We start from the raw sequence: 22,820 nt of genomic DNA on the forward strand, positions 1-22,820 counted from the left end.
TGGCTGCCACTGGAATTGGCTCACGTGTCTTCATTGATGATACGGCTGAAGCAGTAGAATTGCTTCACCTTGCAACAGGTAGGAACGAACAACATTTACGAGTAGTCCTGACTTGTCATACGAGTCATGTAAACAGGAGCCTTGCAGTGCATGTCAGTGCAGCTCCCCTGGCACAAAGAACTCTGATCAAACTTCCAAACTAGGCCTTGCAGATCAAATATGAATCAAGATTCAGCAACTGCATTGCTTAGTCCTTACCTCAAATGTTTTCAGAAACATATTTTAGTGGGCTGTTTAGGACTGTTTAGAAAAAAGTTTCTAAATTTTTATAAAAGTATATCCTCTGAGTACACTCTGCCCCACAGGACCAAACCAGGATAATTTAACAAGCCACAATCCTAATCAATAATTTCCACTATAATGTTGTTTCATAAAGGAATAAATTAGTGAATTTGGCCCAGGATTGGTGCAGGGGACATAATTTATCACAGCGTGCTGTCAGGTCAAGCAGAGCTCCTTCTGGGAAATGTGTGAGTCCTCCACCCCCATCTCGACAAACTTGGGGTAGAACTTGCACTTGACTGAGACAAGGGACATTCAATTGTCAAACTGCTTGGGGGACTTGCTCTTAATTTTGAGAAACACATTCTTTATGTACTAACATTCCCTATTGTTTTAAAGTCACATAAATGAAAATAGTATATTGCGCACCACCCACATCCATATAGCCACATCCATATAGGTGCTAACATTTACTTCAGCTTTTATGCACAGACATACATAAGTGTAAAGAAAATGTAAAAATGTTTTTAATTTAATTAGCAGGATTCCTCCTTTTCAGAATCAGAAACCCACAGAACAAATATTAAGACTGGAATCAAGATACTGAAACCTGTGATATTAAAACGGAAAGCTGTCTGTTTTGACAGGGGTCACAGAAGCAAACTTCTGAATTCCTTACTGTTTCTTACATTAGAATGGTGGCAAGCATTATTCACATCATTAGGGATGCACATAATCATAGACAGCTCAGACTAAAGTACAGGATACAGCACAGGAAGAGGGTGAAAGGAAAAGAGATGGAGGAGCAGTGAGACACATAGAGGGCAGAGCTAAGCAGTGGGAGGCTGTACAGTGAAACAGCAGTGGCAATGCTGACATTCAGGACTGTGTTTTACTTTCAGCTCCTCTAACAATGCCTGATGAGAGAGAGAGTCAGAGAGAGAGAGCGGAGGGGGGTGGCATTCACCTGATCTGATCATGCTGCTGTCACTTGAAATGAAACTCTCTCAACACATCCATGCTTTCTCTTCCTTTGTGAAATTTTTTTAATTTCAATCTCCTGACTCCACTTTCAGATCTTACCCTTCCTCAACATATACACACACACACAGGTCACAGAAGGTAAGGACATGCATGCCACAGTGTCTTGTGTGGCTTGTTGCCAACAATGCATTAATTTAGAGGCAAAGGTGATTGTTAAAAGCAGAACCTGTCCTTGCATATGATCTTTATAAAGGCAGGAGACTAACAGCTTCCAATGCTTCTGCAACAGTGGTAGGGCTCAATAATTATCCCTCGTCTCTTCTGATCCATGTCTACAAGCAAGTTCTACTACTCTACAAAAGCAGGGTAGGTACCATTCCTGCCCCTGCTAACAGAAATCACACTCCAGGCTTAGTTCACACATTCTCCCCTACACTGAAATCTTAGCTCAGAAGAATATAAGAGACTGCATCATCAGGAAAGTGCAACACTGGGCAAAAAAGTACAAAAAACTTAAAAGAGCAAAGCCAGTGCTTATGAATAACCATTAGCACTAAGACCAACTCCTTCCATTTCTGACTCTAATCACAATCAACATGCATAAAGCCATGGTTTCTGGAGATCTAATTGCTTTGCAGGCCTGGAAGAGAAGGAATATTCATGAGTGTAATTACAGAGAGGCCCTGGCACATTAAATCTGTTTTTGAGCATTTTTTAAATCCCATATTTGGATTTATTTCTTCTAGTTTTGAACACTACTTGTCTTTCCCCTTTCATATCATCAAGGAGGTCTAGCATGGATGTGCTTGCAACTGAATGTTCCTTATTTTCACTCCATTGGCTGAGCTGAGCAGCCACTGTGCTAGAGGACCACAGTTTTTATAGAACTTGCAGGCCACAGCTATCTACATGAGAACAGTGATGAAGACAGAATGGTGTGGGATGGGATGTCTTTCAGAAGTGGCACGAAATTATGCAGATTGGATTAACCTGTTAGAACTTAGATATTCTCTGAAGACCTGATTCCCACAGAAGGGCCCAGCCCAGGAAAGTGGTATCATTGTGAGGGAGAATATGGGTTAGGTTAGATAAACTGCCTAACTCACACAGTAGTGTTTAATTTAAGAAAAGAAAATACATTTAATTGAATCAATACCTCCATTGCACACTCAAGCACAATCACCACAAGTGAGGATCTGATTAGCCATCCTTTTAATCTTACTGTTTGACAGCATGCTGTGAACTTTAACCCCAAACAGGCACCTACCATCCATTCCACTGAGTCTCCTCCCAGTGGCTGCTGACATTAATGCTGAAGACAGCAGACCTCCTCTGGAACAACTGGACTGTCAGATACCCTGTCTCCCTTTATCTCTACCCTGACCCTGACCATGCCCCAACCCCCCATCACCTGGATGCCTCTCTAAAATGACAACATCGAGTTGACCATGCATGTCTATTTCAGACATTTTCAACCATGGTTGACTTCATCCTGTCACTGTCAAACCACAGCTACCTGACTGATGGCATTGTCTTGTCCTTGATTTACCACAGTGATGTGGTTGACCTTGCAAAGCCTATCTCTGTGCCAGACTGCAGTGATCTGGTCATCAGTGCCACCCTATCTCAGGTCAGACTGCAGTAATCTGGTAATCAGCATCAGCCCCTTCTCTGTAAGACTGCACTCTTGACCAAAACCTGACTGTTTCTGTTGGACTGATTAACATATCGTTATGTTGTCCCACTTCAGTTTTTGACTGTGTTGACCCAGTTGACTGCAGCCTGCAGCCATTCCCTCAAGGTTAGACTGTGGTGATCTGGTCGACGACACGGGTGCTGTCCGCCATCTCCACGCATTCGATCTCGCGCCCATCGCCTCCATGCTGCTCTTTCCTCTTCTTCTTGGATGGTGGCAGGAAAGTGAGCAGGATGGGCAGGACAGCCAGACAATGGAAGGCAGTGATGTGCGCCGTGAGGAAGAGGCACCTGAAAAGTGTGCGAGTGAGGTTGGATGGCACAGCAGCCAGAGGAAGCAGAGCGGCGCTATAGCAGGCGTAGCTCTGCAGCATGGGCACACCGTGCCTCTCCAGGGTCAGTTTCACCCATCGGGTGCGCGTGTAGTCCTGGCCTAGCGCAAAGGCTGACATCAATGGCATGCACAAGTCCACAGCGTAGTTGATCCCATAGATCAGGCACAGCACCGAGACGCAGTCCAGCTCTACCTGCCACAGCGTCATGAAGCCGATCACGCCAAACTCCACCGAGGCCACCGTCACTGTCAGCCACACATTGACCAGCGGATCAGCCACTAGGAAGGCGGAGAAGAAGAGGAGGAAGAGGGCAGAGATGCACGAGTTCTTGAGTGGGGCGCCCACCGAAGAAGCGTAACGGTCCATGTAGATGAAGGAGGGGTTGAAGACAATGAACTTTACCCGGGAGGTTAGTGAGAGCTTCCGCAATGTGTCCAGCAGAACATACATCTCCTCCCGTTTGTTCTCTGTGGTCTTGGCGACCAGGAACATGCGAGAGGCCACCACATCCACCTCACCGTCAGCGCGCTTGGTGAAGATTATGTCGTCGGAGAAATGCAGGAACTGTGGCAGGCGTAGGAAGCTGCGCCGGAGGCGCTCAGTGAAGTCACGCTTGGGCAGGCTGGTGCTCACATTGATGCTCCGCAGGTAGCCCAGGTAGCTCTCAAACCAGGAGATCCTCTCAAAGCCCTTAGTGTACTCCAGCACGTCGTCCTGCACGCTGGCATTCCAGTACTCGATGGACTCATAGATGTAGAAGCCGATAACGGGGCTGTAGTTGCTGAAGTAACGCTGCTGGGCCCGGGTGTAAACGATGGTGCTGGTCTCTGTGGCAACCACATTGCTGATATCTAAACCCTCGCTCACCTGCAGGTAGCCCATCAGAGCGAAGGAGATATAGACTAGGTAGACCAGGACAACAAAAGGCTTGACGTAAGTGTTAGTGATCCAGTCGCAGTAGTAGCGCTTCATGAAAGCCACCAGCAGGTGGCTCTCATAGGCACGCAAGTCTCCTGGCTCGCCTGTCTCCTCGTTGTACTGGGTGTACATGAGGAAGCGGTACCAGGCCGGCTTCTGCTGCAGCAGTTCAGGCTTAGGCACCTTCCTACAGAACAGGCTGTGGTGGTAGTTATTCTCCAGGTAGCCTGTAAAGACCAGATTGGAACCATAAAAAGAGAGGATGTAGAGGTAGTTGAAGAACACAGAGATGCAAGTGTTGCGGCAGAAGAGGCGCACGGCCTCGATGTTAGTGAAGGGGCTGGCACCGATGCCAAAGGTGACCAGGTACAAGGCAGTGCTGGCGGTGAAGGGCAGCATACAGTCCGAGAACACAGCCGCCACACGCTCCTTGACATGCTGGTCCTCCCGTGTCCGTCGCCATGACGACAGCATCTCAAAGGTGCCAAGCAGCCCATGACCTGGGGAGAACAATAAAGAGGGATCAGCTTTTGTTTTATTCTGTGAGATACTTCAAACCTGGGGCCTGCAAACTCAGACTGCCAGTCCCCCTGGATGAATGAGGTTGGTACAGCAGGTGAAGGTTCTTCAGTGTCATAAAATAAAACAAACACAAACTCAGTCACACAGTCTTGTAGAGGAATTGACAGGATGTACAAATGTAGACACTTTTTTCTTATGAGGTAAATAAATAAATAAACGTAAATAAATTCTGTCCGGGTTTTGCAGCATACAGAATGTAGGATATACGATTTATCATACATCCAGATAGATCCAGCTCTGTACAATGGAAGAAAAATACCATAGCATACAAAATCTAAATCAAAAGAGGCCCTGTTAAGCCAGGGATTCAGAGTAGGCACAATGGTCAGAGTTATATTTAAGCTACATTGTTGCCTTATTTATGACTGTGAGTACATGTACGTGTGTGTGTGTGTGTGTGTGTGTGTGTGTGCGTGTGCGTTTTGTCTGTGTCTTGATGGGGGGGATATGTATGCATGAATTATTATATTATATTATTTATAATAACAATAACTGTGAATTAGCAATCTTCATAATTCCTATAATTTTCAAAATAATTACTGCAGAAAGACTGATCAACAGCAAATCTGGGGGGTGGGGGGTTCATGTAATCATTCAAATAAGCAGAACTTTTGGGGATTTTGTAAAACAAATGAAAGTTACTTCCAAGCTTTGAAAGAACTACTTGAAGACCAAAGATGAAAAAGGAGTGCTGCACAATCCACAATCACCTGACCTCACCCCATTGTATATTTATGGGGACAGTTGAAGACAAAAGCAAAGTATTCAGTAACATCACAAGATGCTTGGAACATTGTGAAATAATGCTGGGATAACATGGATCATCAGGTTTTGCAGAAATTTGTGGAGTCCAAGACCGCTCAAGTGCACATTGCCAGTGCTGGGGTTCCTGGTCTGCTTATTCATTGAATTTAAATACTCTACATAGCCGCTAGTCTACTTACAAATGTGGACAAACAGACATGCTAAACTCATGGTTTCACAATACCAATCACATAATTCATTTACCAAATATTAGTAAGTTATGCTGGTATTTTATGGAGTTATGATTAGTCACTTTCCAATTTGATAATGATTCAATTACAACCCGTGCAATGTTATTTTAAACCGGTAAATGCTGCTGTTCGATTTCTTATTTAGTATTTTCATTTTAATTGATTTTCATTTCTTAATACACCGGTAGTTAAGGTGGAGCCTTATCATTCCACGGTCACTTAGATCACATTTTTTCCCCATTCTGATGGTTGATTAACTGAAGCTCCTGACCGGTATCAACATGATTGTATGCATTGCATTGACCCTGCGACCCTGTTCAGGATAAGTGGGTTAAGATAATGGATGGATGGATAGATGGACTGCTGTAGCTTATCCACTTAGAGTTGTGACACGTTGTGTGTGCAGAGATGCTGTTCTGCATACGACTGTTGCAATGTGTGGTTATTCGTGTTACTGTCACCTTCCTGTCAGCTTTGACTAGTCTGATGTCTCCCATTAACAAGGCATTTCTGTCTGCAGAACTGCTGCTCACTGGACTTTTTTTTTTGCTCTATTCTTTGCAAACTCATGTGCGTGAAAGACTAGTGTGCATGAAAATCTCAGGAGATCAGTAGAGACCACCCTGTCTGCCACCAACAATAATTCCACAGTCAAAGTCACTTAGATCACATTTTTTCCCCATTCTGATGGTTGATGTCAACATTACCTGAAGCTCCTGACCTGTATCTATGATTGTATGCATTGCACTGCTGCCATACAATTGGCTGATTAGATAATCACATGAATAATTAGGTGCAATAAAGTCAAAATGTTCCTAATAAAGTGCTCAGTGAATGTATGTATAGAAAATACAGATGTATACTATATTAACCTATGTGATGGATAACAATTGTTCACAACCGACGGTAAACAAAAGCTCATTCACACCACTCGGTACCCAAAATGCATAATGAAAATCTACTGGATAAAATGGGTCTCGATCAAAACAGTAAGACAGTATTTGGTGGCTGGTGGTAACCTATAGTTCTCTCACTGGCATTACTAGTTAGCTCACTGATACTACCTTTACCTCAGCAGTGTCAGTCAGTGACAAAACAGCTAACTAGCTAATGATGAGCGACGCAAGTATCTAGCTAACATGGTTATAAACCATGACTCCAAAACGTTAATAAATAGCCTAGTGCCCAACCTCTTGTCACAGTGTAGCCCAGTCTGAAGTTCAGGTAGTAAATAGAGTGACTGTGGAAAGTTTAAATAGTTTGTTTGAAACGCACTTGAAACAGCAAGTGGAGAACACAGCCAGACTGGCTAGAATAAAACTGTTATACAATTGTAAATACATTGGAAGATAGTTTCTTTATTGGTATTAAGTAAGCATTTTAAAAGAGTTATTGTTACCCAGGGCTCAGCCCTTTCATAGTCAATTGCAATAGAAGCTATTTCAGTGCTACAGAACCACTGGGATCTTCTTGTTTACTGTGCTGTATGTAAAAAATAATAAAAAGTCAAACAAAATTCTGAATTTATTCTAAAATAGAGTAGTAGGAGTAGTGGCGTTTATATAGACGGTGCAGCAGGTGGAATGTCTCTATGTGTCTTATATCAGTCCGTCTGTTTTTTTTTTTGTTTTGTTTTTTTACAAGTCTTTATATTTTAACCACTGACCGGAAAATAACATAAGCACATGCCCTTTAATAGTGGTGTGTTTATATATCCTTAAATAAGCAAACCCCTCTCGGTCACTTACATGGTTATTTATTTGTGCAATACGCGATCATGCTAAATGTATACCATGTGTCTATTTTACCGAAAAAAGGCTACAATGAATGAACTATTCAATGAAATATCTTGTGGCAGGCTAATTAATTTGGTGTTATTTTCTGATATGACAAGAGTGCTGCTGGGAAATATGTTTGGTGTCTAGTGCGTAAAATATTGAGTGCCATTTAGCTGCCTAGTGTGAAAATGCACTTGACGCTCAAAAGTGGGTTGCAGAAAAGAAAGGACCAGGAGGAAATGGTAGCAAAACTACCTAAATTCGACGGCTTTTTGGAAAAATAATCGCTGAACTGCTACCCTATTCCCCGTACCAGTTGCCCATTGCAATCAGGAAGGATAGCAAGCTAGATATAACGTTAGGCTACTGTCCTTTTTTAGGAAAAATTGGGCTACATTTGGCTGATAAGTGAAAGTTTTCTAGCAACTATGACGTAGCCATGCTATATCCAGGTGAGCTGTATTGGGGTTAAACTAGTCCGTCTCTCAACCTATATTTCCAGCCCCTGTTTGGCTAACTTCATTCTTACATTGCTCAATCTTGTAATCATTCATTAACATTAGTCATAAGTCCGTAAATGTACTTCACTCGCATTGCATTCAAATTAGCCAAGGAAACTGCTAATTCACCCAGCAGTTATCGATTTGTTTGTTCAATTGGACTGGTTTTCTGCTGTAAACCTAGCGTTCCACCAGTGTTAAGTCAGGGGGAGGCGACCAATATAGGTCCGTTTAGATTTATCAACTGGAGGAGGAGTTAGCTCCGTGAAGTTGGCAACAATTAGACTTCCTGTACAGAAGTTCCGGTTTCAACTTCCTGTGATTTTCCGTCAAAATAAGAGCTGCTGAGTAACGTTAAATAATGATAACATAGTTACCGCGTTTGCTGCGCTTCCTCACATAATTACCATTGTTTAAATTCATTGCTGATAGAACTTACAAAAGTCAGCAAGCAACTAGCTTGCTATTTGACTAGTGACTATATTGTAGGCCAAGCATAAATTGCTTGACCCTGTCGGTTCAATAACTGCTCATTTGCATACCTGCTTACTGTTTGAAAAAAAAGTTGCCAAATATGAAGGGGCATACATTAAATCTATGTATAATATATATAAAATTATACATTTATTATCTAAAATCATGTTCCGAGCAATTGTTGCTGTATTTACAGTGTGGTAAGGGCATGCAATGCCATTGACTGTCAATTCATAAGCAGCTCATTTGCATAGCTCATAACTCAAAAACTAGAAATTGTTTCAAAATGAAAGGGGGTATACATTTGTTAGCTGGACCCTTATCTTTAATATTCTACAGTCCTTTCTGTGAAATTCTGTTCCGAGCAATTGTTGCTGTGTTTCTAGTGTGGGGAGGCCATACGTTGCCATAGACTGTCAATTGCCACCCAGCTCATTTGCATAGCTCATAACTCAAAAACTAGAAATTGTTTCAAAATGAAAGGGGGTATACATTTGTTAGCTGGACCCATATCTTTAATATGAAACAGTCCTTTCTGCAAAATCCTGTTCCGAGCAATTGTTGCTGTGTTTCTAGTGTGGGGAGGCCATACGTTGCCAAAGACTGTCAGTTGCCACCCAGCTCATTTGCATAGCTCATAACTCAAAAACTAGAAATTGTTTCAAAATGAAAGGGGGTATACATTTGTTAGCTGGACCCTTATCTTTAATATTAAACAGTCCTTTCTGCAAAATCCTGTTCCGAGCAATTGTTGCTGTGTTTCTAGTGTGGGGAGGCCATACGTTGCCATAGACTGTCAATTCACAAGCAGCTCATTTGCATAGCTGATAATTCAAAAACTATGAATTGTTTCAAAATGAAAGGGGGTATACATTTGTTAGATGGACCCATATCTTTAATATTCTACAGTCCTTTCTGCAAAATCCTGTTCCGAGCAATTGTTGCTGTGTTTCTAGTGTGGGGAGGCCATACGTTGCTTTTGACTGTCAGTTGCCACCCAGCTCATTTGCATAGCTCATAACTCAAAAACTATGAATTGTTTCAAAATGAAAGGGGGTATACATTTGTTAGTTGGACTCTTATCTTTAATATTAAACAGTCATTTCTGCAAAATCCTGTTCCGAGCAATTGTTGCTGTGTTTCTAGTGTGGGGAGGCCATACGTTGCCATAGACTGTCAATTCACAAGCAGCTCATTTGCATAGCTGATAATTCAAAAACTATGAATTGTTTCAAAATGAAAGGGGGTATACATTTGTTAGCTGGACCCATTTCTTTAATATGAAACAGTCCTTTCTGCAAAATCCTGTTCCGAGCAATTGTTGCTGTGTTTCTAGTGTGGGGAGGCCATACGTTGCCATAGACTGTCAATTCACAAGCAGCTAATTTGCATAGCTGATAACTCAAAAACTATGAATTGTTCAAAATGAAAGGGGGTATACATTTGTTAGCTGGACCCATATCTTTAATATTAAACAGTCCTTTCTGCAAAATCCTGTTCCGAGCAATTGTTGCTGTGTTTCTAGTGTGGGGTGGCCATACGTTGCTATTGACTGTCAATTCACAAGCAGCTCATTTGCATAGTTGATAACTCAAAAACTATGAATTGTTTCAAAATGAAAGGGGGTATACATTTGTTAGCTGGACCCATATCTTTAATATTCTACAGTCCTTTCTGCAAAATCCTGTTCCGAGCAATTGTTGCTGTGTTTCTAGTGTGGGGAGGCCATACGTTGCCATAGACTGTCAATTGCCACCCAGCTCATTTGCATAGTTGATAACTCAAAAACTATGAATTGTTTCAAAATGAAAGGGGGTATACATTTGTTAGCTGGACCCATATCTTTAATATGAAACAGTCCTTTCTGCAAAATCCTGTTCCGAGCAATTGTTGCTGTGTTTCTAGTGTGGGGAGGCCATACGTTGCCATAGACTGTCAATTCACAAGCAGCTCATTTGCATAGGTGATAATTCAAAAACTATGAATTGTTTCAAAATGAAAGGGGGTATACATTTGTTAGCTGGACCCATTTCTTTAATATGAAACAGTCCTTTCTGCAAAATCCTGTTCCGAGCAATTGTTGCTGTGTTTCTAGTGTGGGGAGGCCATACGTTGCCATAGACTGTCAATTCACAAGCAGCTCATTTGCATAGCTGATAACTCAAAAACTATGAATTGTTCAAAATGAAAGGGGGTATACATTTGTTAGCTGGACCCATATCTTTAATATTAAACAGTCCTTTCTGCAAAATCCTATTCCGAGCAATTGTTGCTGTGTTTCTAGTGTGGGGTGGCCATACGTTGCTATTGACTGTCAATTCACAAGCAGCTCATTTGCATAGTTGATAACTCAAAAACTATGAATTGTTTCAAAATGAAAGGGGGTATACATTTGTTAGCTGGACCCATATCTTTAATATTCTACAGTCCTTTCTGCAAAATCCTGTTCCGAGCAATTGTTGCTGTGTTTCTAGTGTGGGGAGGCCATACGTTGCCATAGACTGTCAATTGCCACCCAGCTCATTTGCATAGTTGATAACTCAAAAACTATGAATTGTTTCAAAATGAAAGGGGGTATACATTTGTTAGCTGGACCCATATCTTTAATATGAAACAGTCCTTTCTGCAAAATCCTGTTCCGAGCAATTGTTGCTGTGTTTCTAGTGTGGGGAGGCCATACGTTGCCATAGACTGTCAATTGCCACCCAGCTCATTTGCATAGCTGATAACTCAAAAACTATGAATTGTTTCAAAATGAAAGGGGGTATACATTTGTTAGTTGGACCCATATCTTTAATATGAAACAGTCCTTTCTGCAAAATCCTGTTCCGAGCAATTGTTGCTGTGTTTCTAGTGTGGGGAGGCCATACATTGCCATAGACTGTCAATTGCCACCCAACTCATTTCATAGCTGATAACTCAAAAACTATGAATTGTTTCAAAATGAAAGGGGGTATACATTTGTTAGCTGGACCCATATCTTTAATAGGAAACAGTCGTTTCTGCAAAATCCTGTTCCGAGCAATTGTTGCTGTGTTTCTAGTGTGGGGAGGCCATACGTTGCCATAGACTGTCAATTCACAAGCAGCTCATTTGCATAGCTGATAATTCAAAAACTATGAATTGTTTCAAAATGAAAGGGGGTATACATTTGTTAGCTGGACCCATATCTTTAATAGGAAACAGTCGTTTCTGCAAAATCCTGTTCCGAGCAATTGTTGCTGTGTTTCTAGTGTGGGGAGGCCATACGTTGCCATAGACTGTCAGTTGCCACCCAGCTCATTTGCATAGCTCATAACTCAAAAACTAGAAATTGTTTCAAAATGAAAGGGGGTATACATTTGTTAGCTGGACCCATATCTTTAATATGAAACAGTCCTTTCTGCAAAATCCTGTTCCGAGCAATTGTTGCTGTGTTTCTAGTGTGGGGAGGCCATACGTTGCCATAGACTGTCAATTGCCACCCAGCTCATTTGCATAGCTGATAACTCAAAAACTATGAATTGTTTCAAAATGAAAGGGGGTATACATTTGTTAGTTGGACCCATATCTTTAATATTCTACAGTCCTTTCTGCAAAATCCTGTTCCGAGCAATTGTTGCTGTGTTTCTAGTGTGGGGAGGCCATACGTTGCTTTTGACTGTCAGTTGCCACCCAGCTCATTTGCATAGCTCATAACTCAAAAACTAGAAATTGTTTCAAAATGAAAGGGGGTATACATTTGTTAGCTGGACCCATATCTTTAATATGAAACAGTCCTTTCTGCAAAATCCTGTTCCGAGCAATTGTTGCTGTGTTTCTAGTGTGGGGAGGCCATACGTTGCCATAGACTGTCAATTGCCACCCAGCTCATTTGCATAGCTGATAACTCAAAAACTATGAATTGTTTCGAAATGAAAAGAGGTATACATTTGTTAGTTGGACCCATATCTTTAATATTCTACAGTCCTTTCTGCAAAATCCTGTTCCGAGCAATTGTTGCTGTGTTTCTAGTGTGGGGAGGCCATACGTTGCCATAGACTGTCAATTGCCACCCAGCTCATTTGCATAGCTGATAACTCAAAAACTATGAATTGTTTCAAAATGAAAGGGGGTATACATTTGTTAGCTGGACTCTTATCTTAAATATTAAACAGTCCTTTCTGCAAAATCCTGTTCCGAGCAATTGTTGCTGTGTTTCTAGTGTGGGGAGGCCATACGTTGCCATAGACTGTCAATTCACAAGCAGCTCATTTGCATAGCTGATAATTCAAAAACTATGAATTGTTTCAAAATGAAAGGGGGTATACATTTGTTAGTTGGACCCATATCTTTAATATTCTACAGTCCTTTCTGCAAAATCCTGTTCCGAGCAATTGTTGCTGTGTTTCTAGTGTGGGGAGGCCATACGTTGCTTTTGACTGTCAGTTGCCACCCAGCTCATTTGCATAGCTCATAACTCAAAAACTATGAATTGTTTCAAAATGAAAGGGGGTATACATTTGTTAGTTGGACTCTTATCTTTAATATTAAACAGTCATTTCTGCAAAATCCTGTTCCGAGCAATTGTTGCTGTGTTTCTAGTGTGGGGAGGCCATACGTTGCCATAGACTGTCAATTCACAAGCAGCTCATTTGCATAGCTGATAATTCAAAAACTATGAATTGTTTCAAAATGAAAGGGCGTATACATTTGTTAGCTGGACCCATATCTTTAATAGGAAACAGTCGTTTCTGCAAAATCCTGTTCCGAGCAATTGTTGCTGTGTTTCTAGTGTGGGGAGGCCATACGTTGCCATAGACTGTCAGTTGCCACCCAGCTCATTTGCATAGCTCATAACTCAAAAACTAGAAATTGTTTCAAAATGAAAGGGGGTATACATTTGTTAGCTGGACCCATATCTTTAATATGAAACAGTCCTTTCTGCAAAATCCTGTTCCGAGCAATTGTTGCTGTGTTTCTAGTGTGGGGAGGCCATACGTTGCCATAGACTGTCAATTGCCACCCAGCTCATTTGCATAGCTGATAACTCAAAAACTATGAATTGTTTCAAAATGAAAGGGGGTATACATTTGTTAGTTGGACCCATATCTTTAATATTCTACAGTCCTTTCTGCAAAATCCTGTTCCGAGCAATTGTTGCTGTGTTTCTAGTGTGGGGAGGCCATACGTTGCTTTTGACTGTCAGTTGCCACCCAGCTCATTTGCATAGCTCATAACTCAAAAACTAGAAATTGTTTCAAAATGAAAGGGGGTATACATTTGTTAGCTGGACCCATATCTTTAATATGAAACAGTCCTTTCTGCAAAATCCTGTTCCGAGCAATTGTTGCTGTGTTTCTAGTGTGGGGAGGCCATACGTTGCCATAGACTGTCAATTGCCACCCAGCTCATTTGCATAGCTGATAACTCAAAAACTATGAATTGTTTCAAAATGAAAGGAGGTATACATTTGTTCGTTGGACCCATATCTTTAATATTCTACAGTCCTTTCTGCAAAATCCTGTTCCGAGCAATTGTTGCTGTGTTTCTAGTGTGGGGAGGCCATACGTTGCCATAGACTGTCAATTGCCACCCAGCTCATTTGCATAGCTGATAACTCAAAAACTATGAATTGTTTCAAAATGAAAGGAGGTATACATTTGTTAGTTGGACCCATATCTTTAATATTCTACAGTCCTTTCTGCAAAATCCTGTTCCGAGCAATTGTTGCTGTGTTTCTAGTGTGGGGAGGCCATACGTTGCCATAGACTGTCAATTGCCACCCAGCTCATTTGCATAGCTGATAACTCAAAAACTATGAATTGTTTCAAAATGAAAGGGGGTATACATTTGTTAGTTGGACCCATATCTTTAATATTCTACAGTCCTTTCTGCAAAATCCTGTTCCGAGCAATTGTTGCTGTGTTTCTAGTGTGGGGAGGCCATACGTTGCTTTTGACTGTCAGTTGCCACCCAGCTCATTTGCATAGCTCATAACTCAAAAACTAGAAATTGTTTCAAAATGAAAGGGGGTATACATTTGTTAGCTGGACCCATATCTTTAATATTCTACAGTCCTTTCTGCAAAATCCTGTTCCGAGCAATTGTTGCTGTGTTTCTAGTGTGGGGAGGCCATACGTTGCCATAGACTGTCAATTGCCACCCAGCTCATTTGCATAGCTGATAACTCAAAAACTATGAATTGTTTCAAAATGAAAGGAGGTATACATTTGTTAGTTGGACCCATATCTTTAATATTCTACAGTCCTTTCTGCAAAATCCTGTTCCGAGCAATTGTTGCTGTGTTTCTAGTGTGGGGAGGCCATACGTTGCCATAGACTGTCAATTGCCACCCAGCTCATTTGCATAGCTGATAACTCAAAAACTATGAATTGTTTCAAAATGAAAGGGGGTATACATTTGTTAGTTGGACCCATATCTTTAATATTCTACAGTCCTTTCTGCAAAATCCTGTTCCGAGCAATTGTTGCTGTGTTTCTAGTGTGGGGAGGCCATACGTTGCTTTTGACTGTCAGTTGCCACCCAGCTCATTTGCATAGCTCATAACTCAAAAACTAGAAATTGTTTCAAAATGAAAGGGGGTATACATTTGTTAGCTGGACCCATATCTTTAATACGAAACAGTCCTTTCTGCAAAATCCTGTTCCGAGCAATTGTTGCTGTGTTTCTAGTGTGGGGAGGCCATACGTTGCCATAGACTGTCAATTGCCACCCAGCTCATTTGCATAGCTGATAACTCAAAAACTATGAATTGTTTCAAAATGAAAGGAGGTATACATTTGTTAGTTGGACCCATATCTTTAATATTCTACAGTCCTTTCTGCAAAATCCTGTTCTGAGCAATTGTTGCTGTGTTTCTAGTGTGGGGAGGCCATACATTGCCATAGACTGTCAATTGCCACCCAGCTCAATTGCATAGCTCATAACTCAAAAACTAGAAATTGTTTCAAAATGAAAGGGCGTATACATTTGTTAGCTGGAACCATATCTTTAATATTCTACAGTCCTTTCTGCAAAATCCTGTTCCGAGCAATTGTTGCTGTGTTTCTAGTGTGGGGAGGCCATACGTTGCCATAGACTGTCAATTCACAAGCAGCTCATTTGCATAGCTGATAATTCAAAAACTATGAATTGTTTCAAAATGAAAGGGGGTATACATTTGTTAGCTGGACCCATATCTTTAATATTCTACAGTCCTTTCTGCAAAATCCTGTTCCGAGCAATTGTTGCTGTGTTTCTAGTGTGGGGAGGCCATACGTTGCCATAGACTGTCAATTGCCACCCAGCTCATTTGCATAGCTGATAACTCAAAAACTATGAATTGTTTCAAAATGAAAGGAGGTATACATTTGTTAGTTGGACCCATATCTTTAATATTCTACAGTCCTTTCTGCAAAATCCTGTTCCGAGCAATTGTTGCTGTGTTTCTAGTGTGGGGAGGCCATACATTGCCATAGACTGTCAGTTGCCACCCAGCTCATTTGCATAGCTCATAACTCAAAAACTAGAAATTGTTTCAAAATGAAAGGGGGTATACATTTGTTAGCTGGACCCTTATCTTTAATATTAAACTGTCCTTTCTGCAAAATCCTGTTCCGAGCAATTGTTGCTGTGTTTCTAGTGTGGGGTGGCCATACGTTGCTATTGACTGTCAATTGCCACCCAGCTCATTTGCATAGCTCATAACTCAAAAACTAGAAATTGTTTCAAAATGAAAGGGGGTATACATTTGTTAGCTGGACCCATATCTTTAATATGAAACAGTCCTTTCTGCAAAATCCTGTTCCGAGCAATTGTTGCTGTGTTTCTAGTGTGGGGTGGCCATACGTTGCTATTGACTGTCAATTGCCACCCAGCTCATTTGCATAGCTGATAACTCAAAAACTATGAATTGTTTCAAAATGAAAGGGCGTATACATTTGTTAGCTGGAACCATATCTTTAATATTCTACAGTCCTTTCTGCAAAATCCTGTTCCGAGCAATTGTTGCTGTGTTTCTAGTGTGGGGAGGCCATACGTTGCCATAGACTGTCAATTCACAAGCAGCTCATTTGCATAGCTGATAACTCAAAAACTATGAATTGTTCAAAATGAAAGGGGGTATACATTTGTTAGCTGGACCCATATCTTTAATATTAAACAGTCCTTTCTGCAAAATCCTGTTCCGAGCAATTGTTGCTGTGTTTCTAGTGTGGGGTGGCCATACGTTGCTATTGACTGTCAATTCACAAGCAGCTAATTTGCATAGTTGATAACTCAAAAACTATGAATTGTTTCAAAATGAAAGGGGGTATACATTTGTTAGCTGGACCCATATCTTTAATATTCTACAGTCCTTTCTGCAAAATCCTGTTCCGAGCAATTGTTGCTGTGTTTCTAGTGTGGGGAGGCCATACGTTGCCATAGACTGTCAATTGCCACCCAGTTCATTTGCATAGCTGATAACTCAAAAACTATGAATTGTTTCAAAATGAAAGGGGGTATACATTTGTTAGTTGGACCCATATCTTTAATATGAAACAGTCCTTTCTGCAAAATCCTGTTCCGAGCAATTGTTGCTGTGTTTCTAGTGTGGGGAGGCCATACATTGCCATAGACTGTCAATTGCCACCCAACTCATTTCATAGCTGATAACTCAAAAACTATGAATTGTTTCAAAATGAAACGGGGTGTACATTTGTGAGCTGGACTCTTATCTTTAATATTAAACAGTCATTTCTGCAAAATCCTGTTCCGAGCAATTGTTGCTGTGTTTCTAGTGTGGGGAGGCCATACGTTGCCATAGACTGTCAATTCACAAGCAGCTCATTTGCATAGCTGATAATTCAAAAACTATGAATTGTTTCCAAATGAAAGGGGGTATACATTTGTTAGCTGGACCCATATCTTTAATAGGAAACAGTCGTTTCTGCAAAATCCTGTTCCGAGCAATTGTTGCTGTGTTTCTAGTGTGGGGAGGCCATACGTTGCCATAGACTGTCAGTTGCCACCCAGCTCATTTGCATAGCTCATAACTCAAAAACTAGAAATTGTTTCAAAATGAAAGGGGGTATACATTTGTTAGCTGGACCCATATCTTTAATATGAAACAGTCCTTTCTGCAAAATCCTGTTCCGAGCAATTGTTGCTGTGTTTCTAGTGTGAGGAGGCCATACGTTGCCATAGACTGTCAATTGCCACCCAGCTCATTTGCATAGCTGATAACTCAAAAACTATGAATTGTTTCAAAATGAAAGGGGGTATACATTTGTTAGTTGGACCCATATCTTTAATATTCTACAGTCCTTTCTGCAAAATCCTGTTCCGAGCAATTGTTGCTGTGTTTCTAGTGTGGGGAGGCCATACGTTGCTTTTGACTGTCAGTTGCCACCCAGCTCATTTGCATAGCTCATAACTCAAAAACTAGAAATTGTTTCAAAATGAAAGGGGGTATACATTTGTTAGCTGGACCCATATCTTTAATATGAAACAGTCCTTTCTGCAAAATCCTGTTCCGAGCAATTGTTGCTGTGTTTCTAGTGTGGGGAGGCCATACGTTGCTTTTGACTGTCAGTTGCCACCCAGCTCATTTGCATAGCTCATAACTCAAAAACTAGAAATTGTTTCAAAATGAAAGGGGGTATACATTTGTTAGCTGGACCCATATCTTTAATATGAAACAGTCCTTTCTGCAAAATCCTGTTCCGAGCAATTGTTGCTGTGTTTCTAGTGTGGGGAGGCCATACGTTGCCATAGACTGTCAATTGCCACCCAGCTCATTTGCATAGCTGATAACTCAAAAACTATGAATTGTTTCAAAATGAAAGGAGGTATACATTTGTTAGTTGGACCCATATCTTTAATATTCTACAGTCCTTTCTGCAAAATCCTGTTCCGAGCAATTGTTGCTGTGTTTCTAGTGTGGGGAGGCCATACGTTGCCATAGACTGTCAATTGCCACCCAGCTCATTTGCATAGCTGATAACTCAAAAACTATGAATTGTTTCAAAATGAAAGGGGGTATACATTTGTTAGTTGGACCCATATCTTTAATATTCTACAGTCCTTTCTGCAAAATCCTGTTCCGAGCAATTGTTGCTGTGTTTCTAGTGTGGGGAGGCCATACGTTGCCATAGACTGTCAATTGCCACCCAGCTCATTTGCATAGCTGATAACTCAAAAACTATGAATTGTTTCAAAATGAAAGGGGGTATACATTTGTTAGTTGGACCCATATCTTTAATATTCTACAGTCCTTTCTGCAAAATCCTGTTCCGAGCAATTGTTGCTGTGTTTCTAGTGTGGGGAGGCCATACGTTGCTTTTGACTGTCAGTTGCCACCCAGCTCATTTGCATAGCTCATAACTCAAAAACTAGAAATTGTTTCAAAATGAAAGGGGGTATACATTTGTTAGCTGGACCCATATCTTTAATATGAAACAGTCCTTTCTGCAAAATCCTGTTCCGAGCAATTGTTGCTGTGTTTCTAGTGTGGGGAGGCCATACGTTGCCATAGACTGTCAATTGCCACCCAGCTCATTTGCATAGCTGATAACTCAAAAACTATGAATTGTTTCAAAATGAAAGGAGGTATACATTTGTTAGTTGGACCCATATCTTTAATATTCTACAGTCCTTTCTGCAAAATCCTGTTCCGAGCAATTGTTGCTGTGTTTCTAGTGTGGGGAGGCCATACATTGCCATAGACTGTCAGTTGCCACCCAGCTCATTTGCATAGCTCATAACTCAAAAACTAGAAATTGTTTCAAAATGAAAGGGGGTATACATTTGTTAGCTGGACCCTTATCTTTAATATTAAACAGTCCTTTCTGCAAAATCCTGTTCCGAGCAATTGTTGCTGTGTTTCTAGTGTGGGGTGGCCATACGTTGCTATTGACTGTCAATTCACAAGCAGCTCATTTGCATAGTTGATAATTCAAAAACTAGGAATTGTTTCAAAATGAAAGGGGGTATACATTTGTTAGCTGGACCCATATCTTTAATATTCTACAGTCCTTTCTGCAAAATCCTGTTCCGAGCAATTGTTGCTGTGTTTCTAGTGTGGGGTGGCCATACGTTGCTATTGACTGTCAATTCACAAGCAGCTCATTTGCATAGTTGATAATTCAAAAACTAGGAATTGTTTCAAAATGAAAGGGGGTATACATTTGTTAGCTGGACCCATATCTTTAATATTCTACAGTCCTTTCTGCAAAATCCTGTTCCGAGCAATTGTTGCTGTGTTTCTAGTGTGGGGAGGCCATACGTTGCCATAGACTGTCAATTCACAAGCAGCTCATTTGCATAGCTGATGACTCAAAAACTATGAATTGTTTCAAAATGAAAGGGCATATACATTTGTTAGCTGGAACCATATCTTTAATATTCTACAGTCCTTTCTGCAAAATCCTGTTCCGAGCAATTGTTGCTGTGTTTCTAGTGTGGGGAGGCCATACGTTGCCATAGACTGTCAATTCACAAGCAGCTCATTTGCATAGCTGATAATTCAAAAACTATGAATTGTTTCAAAATGAAAGGGGGTATACATTTGTTAGCTGGACCCATATCTTTAATATGAAACAGTGCTTTCTGCAAAATCCTGTTCCGAGCAATTGTTGCTGTGTTTCTAGTGTGGGGAGGCCATACGTTGCCATAGACTGTCAATTCACAAGCAGCTCATTTGCATAGCTGATAACTCAAAAACTATGAATTGTTCAAAATGAAAGGGGGTATACATTTGTTAGCTGGACCCATATCTTTAATATTCTACAGTCCTTTCTGCAAAATCCTGTTCCGAGCAATTGTTGCTGTGTTTCTAGTGTGGGGAGGCCATACGTTGCCATAGACTGTCAATTCACAAGCAGCTCATTTGCATAGCTGATAATTCAAAAACTATGAATTGTTTCAAAATGAAAGGGGGTATACATTTGTTAGCTGGACCCATATCTTTAATATGAAACAGTCCTTTCTGCAAAATCCTGTTCCGAGCAATTGTTGCTGTGTTTCTAGTGTGGGGTGGCCATACGTTGCTATTGACTGTCAATTGCCACCCAGCTCATTTGCATAGCTCATAACTCAAAAACTAGAAATTGTTTCAAAATGAAAGGGGGTATACATTTGTTAGCTGGACCCATATCTTTAATATGAAACAGTCCTTTCTGCAAAATCCTGTTCCGAGCAATTGTTGCTGTGTTTCTAGTGTGGGGTGGCCATACGTTGCTATTGACTGTCAATTGCCACCCAGCTCATTTGCATAGCTGATAACTCAAAAACTATGAATTGTTTCAAAATGAAAGGGCGTATACATTTGTTAGCTGGAACCATATCTTTAATATTCTACAGTCCTTTCTGCAAAATCCTGTTCCGAGCAATTGTTGCTGTGTTTCTAGTGTGGGGAGGCCATACGTTGCCATAGACTGTCAATTCACAAGCAGCTCATTTGCATAGCTGATAATTCAAAAACTATGAATTGTTTCAAAATGAAAGGGGGTATACATTTGTTAGCTGGACCCATATCTTTAATATGAAACAGTCCTTTCTGCAAAATCCTGTTCCGAGCAATTGTTGCTGTGTTTCTAGTGTGGGGAGGCCATACGTTGCCATAGACTGTCAATTCACAAGCAGCTCATTTGCATAGCTGATAACTCAAAAACTATGAATTGTTCAAAATGAAAGGGGGTATACATTTGTTAGCTGGACCCATATCTTTAATATTAAACAGTCCTTTCTGCAAAATCCTGTTCCAAGCAATTGTTGCTGTGTTTCTAGTGTGGGGTGGCCATACGTTGCTATTGACTGTCAATTTACAAGCAGCTAATTTGCATAGTTGATAACTCAAAAACTATGAATTGTTTCAAAATGAAAGGGGGTATACATTTGTTAGCTGGACCCATATCTTTAATATTCTACAGTCCTTTCTGCAAAATCCTGTTCCGAGCAATTGTTGCTGTGTTTCTAGTGTGGGGAGGCCATACGTTGCCATAGACTGTCAATTGCCACCCAGCTCATTTGCATAGTTGATAACTCAAAAACTATGAATTGTTTCAAAATGAAAGGGGGTATACATTTGTTAGCTGGACCCATATCTTTAATATGAAACACTCGTTTCTGCAAAATCCTGTTCCGAGCAATTGTTGCTGTGTTTCTAGTGTGGGGAGGCCATACGTTGCCATAGACTGTCAATTGCCACCCAGCTCATTTGCATAGCTGATAACTCAAAAACTATGAATTGTTTCAAAATGAAAGGGGGTATACATTTGTTAGTTGGACCCATATCTTTAATATGAAACAGTCCTTTCTGCAAAATCCTGTTCCGAGCAATTGTTGCTGTGTTTCTAGTGTGGGGAGGCCATACATTGCCATAGACTGTCAATTGCCACCCAGCTCATTTGCATAGCTCATAACTCAAAAACTAGAAATTGTTTCAAAATGAAAGGGGGTATACATTTGTTAGCTGGACCCATATCTTTAATATGAAACAGTCCTTTCTGCAAAATCCTGTTCCAAGCAATTGTTGCTGTGTTTCTAGTGTGGGGTGGCCATACGTTGCTATTGACTGTCAATTGCCACCCAGCTCATTTGCATAGCTGATAACTCAAAAACTATGAATTGTTTCAAAATGAAAGGGCGTATACATTTGTTAGCTGGAACCATATCTTTAATATTCTACAGTCCTTTCTGCAAAATCCTGTTCCGAGCAATTGTTGCTGTGTTTCTAGTGTGGGGAGGCCATACGTTGCCATAGACTGTCAATTCACAAGCAGCTCATTTGCATAGCTGATAATTCAAAAACTATGAATTGTTTCAAAATGAAAGGGGGTATACATTTGTTAGCTGGACCCATATCTTTAATATGAAACAGTCCTTTCTGCAAAATCCTGTTCCGAGCAATTGTTGCTGTGTTTCTAGTGTGGGGAGGCCATACGTTGCCATAGACTGTCAATTCACAAGCAGCTCATTTGCATAGCTGATAACTCAAAAACTATGAATTGTTCAAAATGAAAGGGGGTATACATTTGTTAGCTGGACCCATATCTTTAATATTAAACAGTCCTTTCTGCAAAATCCTGTTCCAAGCAATTGTTGCTGTGTTTCTAGTGTGGGGTGGCCATACGTTGCTATTGACTGTCAATTCACAAGCAGCTAATTTGCATAGTTGATAACTCAAAAACTATGAATTGTTTCAAAATGAAAGGGGGTATACATTTGTTAGCTGGACCCATATCTTTAATATTCTACAGTCCTTTCTGCAAAATCCTGTTCCGAGCAATTGTTGCTGTGTTTCTAGTGTGGGGTGGCCATACGTTGCTATTGACT

General features: G+C 40.8%; 2 protein-coding genes across 2 annotated transcripts in view; both read right to left on the reverse strand.

Annotated features, from left to right (window-relative positions):
• adgrg2a (adhesion G protein-coupled receptor G2a) overlaps window positions 1–2,945 on the reverse strand; it is a 98,785-nt gene extending 95,840 nt beyond the window's left edge. Inside the window, exon 1 of the mRNA XM_061238949.1 lies at window positions 2,534–2,945. Coding sequence (XP_061094933.1) covers window positions 2,534–2,536 — 3 coding nt within the window. The 5' untranslated portion in view covers window positions 2,537–2,945. The remainder of the gene's footprint in view (window positions 1–2,533) is intronic.
• Window positions 2,946–3,068: 123 nt separating this feature from the next.
• Window positions 3,069–22,820, reverse strand: part of ptchd1 (patched domain containing 1) — a 214,941-nt gene continuing 195,189 nt past the window's right edge. Inside the window, exon 3 of the mRNA XM_061240803.1 lies at window positions 3,069–4,714. Within this exon, the coding sequence (XP_061096787.1) occupies window positions 3,069–4,714 (1,646 nt within the window). The remainder of the gene's footprint in view (window positions 4,715–22,820) is intronic.

Source organism: Conger conger, chromosome 4 (genome assembly GCF_963514075.1).
Source record: "Conger conger chromosome 4, fConCon1.1, whole genome shotgun sequence".
NCBI lineage: Eukaryota > Metazoa > Chordata > Actinopteri > Anguilliformes > Congridae > Conger > Conger conger.